The 8603-nt window shown below is 40.6% G+C and overlaps 1 protein-coding gene across 1 annotated transcript; it reads right to left on the bottom strand.

Annotated features, from left to right (window-relative positions):
* Positions 1–2241: 2241 nt before the first annotated feature.
* On the bottom strand, positions 2242–5695 carry fgf19 (fibroblast growth factor 19). The gene is made up of 3 exons (XM_005742896.1): positions 5488–5695; positions 5284–5387; positions 2242–2556 (listed from the first exon to the last, which is right to left on the bottom strand). The coding sequence occupies exons 1-3, from the start codon at positions 5693–5695 to the stop codon at positions 2242–2244; spliced, it is 627 nt and encodes a 208-aa protein (XP_005742953.1).
* Positions 5696–8603: the final 2908 nt, after the last annotated feature.

An 8603-nucleotide genomic window follows, 5' to 3' on the forward strand; every position in this document is an offset into this window, starting at 1 on the left:
CTCGTTTTATTTTGTAGCTTCACGCTGCTCTTCATATTTTGGCCACCAGATGTCAGCAGAGAGGACTGTGTTGAAATGCTTCGAGTAATGAACCGTATTTCAACACAAGCTTCAAAGCTTCATTTGGCCATCAGCACCTGTAATCCAGGCAAGGCAGGCTTAAAGTGCTGGAGCTGGATGTGAGCTGACAACAATGATGCTCTTTCTGAAGCAGAGGTCGTGCAGAGCTCTGTGACTGTGGATAATTACAGGGAGTGCAGGTGAACACTTTCTCTAACATCTCTTTCTGTCTCAGCACCACAAGGACAGATAAAGAAAATCTTTACCCCCATAGCACAATACCTGCATCCAATTTAGATTTAAGCCGCGTATAGTATCATGTTTAGACTTTCATTTATTAACCTCTTCATATTTATTAAAATGTTTTTCTGTGCCATGATGAGCTCTAAACCCTCAATGAAATTCTTCAAATAAACCATGGACAATTTAAAACAGCTCGTTTAAGAAGTTTCAAAGTAAAAGCACTGTTGGCAAGTGATTATTTATATTAAAAAAATTAAAATATATCTAAGAGCAACAAAACTACACAGTGACCAAGCATGAAATGGTTTATCATATTAAATTAGTACATATATAAAGCACCTCACTGGAATTATGATCTATGATGGACAAAGTGCTGGACTGATTCTTCCCTGGAGCACTCACAGGCTTTATACAGCAATCTATCGCACACACATACTGTCACACTGATGAAAGTGTCTGTGACAAACTGGTGTACAGTGTCGAGCTTAAGGTGCAAACCGCTGGATGAGCCACTCCTACATCCTTACATGTAACAGGAATATTAAGTAAATATGAAGGTACAACGATTAAACAGGAATGACACTGATATGTAAAAACTAAAGCACTTGCTGTAGTTTTACAGTACAAACTACACTTTATACTGTAGTCGTGAAGTTCTTCAGACATTACCGGACAGAGCTCAGTGTGGAAACATGATGTCCAAACAGGTACTGCCTCCTCCTTTGTGCTGATCTTATTCCACACATCATCTTCAGTTCAGACAGATAGTCTACCCTCAGTCACCACTTGCCTTCTTTCCTACAGAGGCCAGTTCAACATATCCTCATCTGTGTACCTCCTCTGGCTGAACTTACCCCACTACTAACATCAGGCTAAGCAATATTAAAAAGGTTGTATTAAGAAGTGTTTAGTTTATAGGGTGGCTGTAGCTCAGGTGGCAGAGCAGGTCAGCCACTAATCAGAAGGTCGGTGGTTCGATCCCAGGCTGCCTCCTGGCTGCATGCCAAAGATACTAACCCCATGTTTGCCTACTGGTGGTGGTCAGAGGGCCCGGTGGCGCCGGCAGCCTCTGTCAGTGCGCCCCAGGGCAGCTGTGGCTACAATGTAGCTGCCATCACCTGTGTGTGAATGACTGAATGTAGTGTGAAGCGCTTTGGGGACCTTAGGGACTAGAAAAGCGCTATACAAATACAGACCATTTACCATATAGCGTTAAGCATTCTGAGTGGTCTGTAAAAAGCTGGGAAAAATTAAATTAGGATAAAATGAAATTAAATAATTAAATAAAAAAATCCAGTTGTGTGTCAACATATCAGCATCACTGCTACATCCTGTATACATAAGAGGGTAAAAAAAAATCCATTGATGGTTTTCAGGAAAAGTCTTTAAAAGTGTTCACAAACTAGAAACCCTCTCATTGCCTGCACCAAGGTTTTGTATCTGTTGATTGCTTATGTTGAACACTATCTGCTCCAGAGCATAATTTACTGTGGCGATGTGAAAAGAGCACCTCGTTGACAGTAAAACCCAAGGTTAAAGCAGAGGTTATCTCACTACGCCTAAATCCTGCTTCATATTTCAGGAATACGTCGGACTCTTTTTTTAGTGTTACAGCATTTACGGCGCTCCTTCTCAGTCAGCCTGACTAATTCCTTTTCCTGCATGTGTTTGTGTTGCTTTTTGTTTGCCTGTGGTCAGTGAGCACCCTCACCTTGTCGTACCAGTGTCCTGGAGAGCACACTACACCTGTCCTCCACTCCGTTGGATCTGCTCTTGTAGTCTTTTGGGTCACTTGGAGTCTTTTGGACTTAACAGTGCGGGCAGGTACTTTCCCCGGTACAGGAATGCTGCACCGAGTCGCTGGTTTTACAACACTCGGAGAATAATGCACAGACACGCCTTGGCACATGCATTAGCAGGTGTCTTAGAGCTGCAGGCTCATCTCTTATGGAAGCTGGGGCTGTCAATGATCTGAGAGAACTTTCCAAATGAATCTATTGTGTCCACAGGTTCTTCTGTTTTTGCTTCTTTCATGTGGTCACCGATTTTTGCCCCAGGGGAAGGGATTTGATTCAGAGTGCTGATCCTGGGGAGGAACTGGGCCAGGGCTGGATCTCCTCGGTCTAAGCCCTGCAGTCTTTGCCGGTGGTTTCCCAGACTGAGCAGGACTCCATGTCTGTCAGAGATATAGATGTTGTACCCATCTGGCAATATCTGCTCTCTGAAGATGCAGTCCTCTCTGCTGTAGGCATGCTGGAAAAGTTCACATTACATTCACATGCATCACTCTCCACATTCTACAATATACTTTATTGTATCCTTTATTTGAAATAAGTAAAAACAATATGGCTTTTTGGCATTTGTTTCCACTCAAAATGCATTTGTTTGCTGATCCTATATACATGTTGTACAAAGAGGGGTAAGGGTTAACAGGGACTATTAACAAAAACACACACACACAAAAAAAACATACGTAAATGGCACTGCAAGTTCTTCGATGGCTGTTTGCTTTGACCAAAGATACCCAGCCAGAGGCCAAGGTTGTTGTTGGTGCTGCTGGGTCTTTTCATTCAGCTTTTTCCACTTTGCAAACACATCCTGCCCTGCACCACACTGAACAAAGGTTGATGAACTGGTCGACTATTTGAATGAATGACTCTGCTGCTTGCAGTGAATATGGAGACGATTAACAACATATCACAAGCACGGCAGACCTTGCGTCACTTGTGTCTACAGAAACCTTTCTAGAATAGCCGCTGAAGAAGTTTGCAGTTAAAACGTACATCTACTTTCTTTATGGAATAACAGTTCCCCACTTAGAGTTCAAATGTCAGCTTGACACCAAGTGAAACTAAAGTATTTATTGAAGTAAAAGTGCTGTATCAGAATATAAAGTTTAAACCAGTAATAATCGCATTTCAGTCGAACTGTGCAGATTATGAAATAGAGAAAGATTAATTATTAATCAATCAGATTAATCAGTTAAAACTTTTTTCCAACAGGTTTTTGCTATTTTACAAAGAGCACAAAGATGAAGAAGAAGCTTATTTCGCCTCTATTTTACTTGTCATGTGTGTCTCCTCATATGAAGAGAAGAAAACATGGCTCCGTTTTAGACGACCTGAGGTCATCATGGTTTCACTGTGATTGTCTGTGTGAGGTAAAGCGTATTAGCAATTGCTGGATGAGATGCAACTGCAGTTGGTATTGTAACTATTATAGCTGTTGCAGTACATAAATATAACATAGTTGCGTCACAGGCAGAAAGGATCAGGAATATTCACATGGCTGTGCAATCCTGTGAAAGCTTAAATGCACCTGTACTGCTTCCATAGGAATTAAGAGGAGAAGCAGCAGCCAGGTGCTCCACAAAAGCAGGACTTTAGGCACTTTGCAGGTCTGTGTTAACGTGTCTCAGTAGCTTGCCATCACCAGTGTGTGAATGTGTGTGTGAATGGGTGGATGACAGGTTGTGTAAAGTGCTTTGGGGTCCTTAGGGACTAGAAAAGCGCTATACAAATACAGGCCATTTACCATTTACCATTCCCAGGTGTGGATGATCCAGTAAATTAGCCCCAAGGTCAGACTGTGCAATGCTCAGATAAACTGCCAAAAGACCTGCATCTCTAACTCGATAGGCCTCAGTTTGTATGTTAGACGTTAAAATTCATCACAGCAAATTTAGAAAAAGACTGAACAAGTTGCTTCTTCTCTCTGAAAAGAACATGACGGCAACAACAAACAAACCACAAAACTTCTGGAACACAGTCCAAGTAGAGATGTCTGGCCATGACGTACAGCACGAGTTTGGACAAAACCAAGCACAGTATATGAACACAAATATCTCAAAGCAACTGTGAGCACTGTGCTGGAGAGCTGATCATTGGGCACCTTACAGTCACTGAGTCAACCGTGTATTCTTCTGTACACCAAAGTAAACTGAGCCGAACGATTGGCTGAAAATGGGTCATTCAGCAGAACAATGATCCCCATCATAGCAATACATTTACAACAGAATGGCTGAAAAAAATGAATTAAGATGTTGCAGTGGCCCAGCCAAAGTGCAGAACTCCACCCAACCAACCTGCTGTGGTGTAGGTTTAAGAGAGCTGTGCATAAACAAATGAACCAAAGCGACTTGCACATCATTGTGGTCCAAAATTCCTCCACAGTAATGTGAGGGAATAAAGTCCTCCTGATGAACATTGCTGCTGAAGGTGGCTCTACAATCAGGGCATGCACTTAAAGTCGAACAGGACTGCACAGAGTGAAAATGTTATGTTTCACAGGAAAGTACACAAGCAGCATGAATATAAACTTGGTCTATGTGTGGGGTCACATATTCTTACTTTCATGTTGGGTAGTTTGCTTGGTAATACAGAACAAACTCTCCAGTGCTGGGATTTCACAGACAAAACGAGCATTTACTTTTGCTTGGAGCTGCTTTCTGAATCTGTTTGGGCTCTAGGACTCGCTGAAAGGTGAGGAGGAAGAAGCATGACTCCATCGTGAGATGTAACATTTAGAAAAAATGTTAGCTACCACGAAAACACCCCCCTCCCTCACAACTTTTATCATTTGGAACTGTAACATGTAATAACTGACAGATATTAGTAATAATATTTAGTAATAATTAGTTTTTTCATTTGTTTATGTTGCCATTTTTCTATTTTGTTTGTTCTATTTACACTCTGAGCTTAAACATTGCATGTGTCACTTTTACTACACATGTATGCTTTACTGTTTGATATCAGCATCACTCAATCTGCACACAACACAAGTGTGTGACATTTGTCGTGTTTTTAATGAACTGCATGTGTCACTTAATTAGATATGCTAAAGTTATTTCTTGTCCTTCTACATTGTAGTTTAGTCTTTTTTGTGTGATTTTGGAAAGAATTTTGTATCTCTCGTTTTGATAAGTGATATAAATAAAAACATGTATTCTTCTCCTTTTGTTAGTATTATTATTATGCTCACCGATGAGTACAGTGTGCCGTCATCTTCTATGCAGAGAAACCTTGCGGTTGCCACCCCTCTGATGGCAACACGGCCTGGACCCACTGGACGAATCTCCATTAGGCCTAAAATGGAAATGTTCCCCACGGCGAAGCACACTGCAGTTAGTAACAAATACTGCAGTTTGCAGCCTTTTGACTCTGCGCTTCAAAGTGTTCCACTTACTGTGCAGAGTCTGGACGGCAGAACCACGGATCTGTCCACCCTCACTGATCAGCAGGTGCATTCCTGGCCTGGTGGCGTAAAGGTGCCTGAGCCGCACCACCTGGGCCCAGCCGTGGGCGATGTGGGGCCCGTTGTCTGACAGGGGCATGCAAACCATTCCAACACCAAACAGCACATTGACCGTGGATACGATGAGGAGCAGCAGCATGATTCGCGTGTTGTGGCTCCCTCCAGCTGGTAGTGAAGTAAGTGGACCTCTTCCTGCGCAGCCTTTTAAACGTGGCTCTTATCAGCTGCAGATAACCCCTTTTCCCAGAAACAAACCACAACACACCCCTGCACAACATCCAACTGAATCATGGCTCGCCGCTGGCCCCAGCCGAGCCCAAGTCATGTTAGAGTCAAAGATCAGCTGAATGTGCCGTCATATACGGACTGTCGTGCAGACTGTAAATACAGTCATATAGGTTTTACTTTATGAACAATATATGATGTTAAGAACAGCACGTAAAAGGAGATCACTGTAGTAACAGAAAAACACTGTAGGAGACTTCAGGTTTAGCTGTTGCATGTTGTAAATTAATCGCCAATATTGTCGTTCACAGTCGCTGCTGAATGAATACGAAGTATTTCACACTCAAAATGTGAAGGACATATACAAATGCAACACAGCACTGTGGATTAAGACTGCATTTCATTTTTTAAACAAAAAATCAGGAAAAAAAACCTTTCTTTTCTTACTTTTACTATAAAAACCTCCGCAGTAATATACACAATATCATAAATACCATAAGCCATCATAATCCAAGGAAATCTCGGCTCACACCTATAGCCTCGGTATCTATTATATTAATGATGTGTTGCATAATTACATTACATAAACTGTCATATTGCACATTATTTGAGGATAGGGTAAAGTCTACACATTGGTCAGAATCCATGCAAAGTTGTGAGACTGGGTCACTCTACACTAAAATAACAGACTTCTTTCCGCTCTTATCACATTCTGGCCGGTGCTTCCGCTGTTCTGTGTTGCATTTACATACAAGTTAAACTGTAATCAGAGTAAATATCACCATTCACTAAAATGAAACCCGAGGCCCAGATCTGAAAAACCTCCATAACCTTTGCAAATTAATTCTTTCTGACTGCAGATTGTGTTAATGTCTGTTTGGGCTATGGCAGTTTTTCCAGCTGATCAAAAATGTAAAATTCATTTAAAATGTAAAGGTATGCAAAAGTTTCAGCCTCTGTTAGTGTTCAGTGACCTCCTTGGCCTGCAGAGTCTCAGTCTTACACCATTTTTAAGATCCCTGCAGATTTCCAGTAACTCTAAAGATTTTCATTTGTGTTTGTAGGAATAGTTGCTGCATTTTAAGGTTTTACTGGGATCATTGTCGTGTAGAAGCTCTTCTCTCTTTCATATTCTTAACTTGCTGCTTGACATTTGCAACAAGAATTTATTTTTTAATGGAATCTCTTCTTACTTCTGATTATGCAGTATTTCCACTTGCTCTGGTTGCCATATAAAAAACAGGAAAGGTAAACACTTTGATGATTGTGGATAAAGAAATCATTTTTAACATCAACATTTTTCAGAAACTTTGAGCATTACTGAAGACAGGCCTGAAGAGTCTGAAATGTTATCAAGCTTACTTCATGAGCCAATGATTGCTGAATTTTAAATATCATTACAATAACAATATTACATCCTCATTTATCCAAATACCATCTATTTCCTGTCTATTTGTTGCCTAGTTAATAAGATAACATAACATGAACTGCATGTCTATGCAGGCAGGCTCTATCTCTATCACTTAATCTGTCTACACAGCTTCTGTCACTAGATGGCAGACTAGAATATGAACTCTTCTCTTTAAAGCATGCAGGGGACACTGGGATTTATGCACTCAGGAAGTCACAAAAACGTTTGCATTGTTTTTCCTAATTAGACTTTGGCTCCACCTTATCATTCCAATTTTAACATTATGGAGTGTCTGAGTACAGACCTTGTGATTGTGTGGGTGGTGCGAGGCCTTTAAATTTTGTCAGTGAAAACAAACGTGTGATTTATGCTGCTGCTTTTCAAGATTTGCCTTCATTGCTGATATGGGCAAGTATTCCATTAAAACCATAAACAATTTATCATCATGATTAACTGCCATTTACTACATCACTTATTCGATTTAGTCTTACAGGGTTATTTATGGTCAATTGAGTTATGAAATAAATAAACTGTGCTAAGTGAAATGAAAACAACAACAAAAGTCTAAATAGAAAAACTGTTTATAAGAAAGCATCTATCAAAGCAAAGTGCCAAAGTGCACCAAAGTATAACGATATGCTCGACAGTATCAGTACCTTTCTCTCTCAGTGCATTTATATGCCATTGCTGCATGTAAATGAGTGTCTTCCCTCTCCTTCAGTTTCTACTTTTTGTGTGCATTTGTCATCTCTTTATACTTTTCTTTTGTCTTTTCCACCTCAGCCCTGATCATTCCTGTCAAACAGCTGGTAACCCGATCTGGTTCATAGGGAATCATCTTCCTTTTAAATAAACGTCTTTTGCTATATAAATCTTCTTCTGATGAGTATTTCTCTGATTTAAATAAATTAAACTGGTTTAAAGTGAACTAATTCGAACAGATTTGCAGTGCTCCCAGGCCTGAAAAGGTTCTCAGCAGTATTCTGATTACTGTCCTGGCATAAATCTGTGTGTATTTCTGTGGCATAAAAAAAGAAAAGAAAAGAAAAACCCATTCAACGGATCCACTAAGTTCCCTAAATGTTCCCTAGAATGTTAGCTTTTAAAGGAAAAAACTAGAGTTGTTGGTGAATATTGGTTTGCTTGTTAACAGGCAATGGAAAGCGGCTTTACATTACAGAGTAATGTAGTGGGTTGACTGGGGGACATTGGAGAAGTATGGCTACTGATGGTGCTGCTTGTTTTGCTGAAAGAAACCTCAGGACGATAAGCCATGTCTGCACCCCAAGGAGCTCTGGCCAAACACATCCACACTTTCAAAATAGAAAGGGACAGAAAATCCTCTCTTCAGAGAGAAAATGCATAATAGACAATTCTACTCATCTCATTCAGAACTGGAAGTGAAGTTGAT

This window comes from Pundamilia nyererei, unplaced genomic scaffold (assembly GCF_000239375.1).
Source record: "Pundamilia nyererei isolate P.nyererei 1_Seehausen unplaced genomic scaffold, PunNye1.0 scaffold00124, whole genome shotgun sequence".
NCBI classification, from domain to species: Eukaryota; Metazoa; Chordata; class Actinopteri; order Cichliformes; family Cichlidae; genus Pundamilia; species Pundamilia nyererei.

Coding starts and splice junctions, on each gene's coding strand:
- fgf19 (XM_005742896.1), bottom strand. CDS start 5,695: ATGCTGCTGCTCCTCATCGTATCCACGGTCAATGTGCTGTTTGGTGTT. Junction 5,388..5,487: donor TGCCGTCCAGACTCTGCACA/GTAAGTGGAACA, acceptor TTTCCATTTTAG/GCCTAATGGAGATTCGTCCA. Junction 2,557..5,283: donor ACGGCACACTGTACTCATCG/GTGAGCATAATA, acceptor GAACTTTTCCAG/CATGCCTACAGCAGAGAGGA.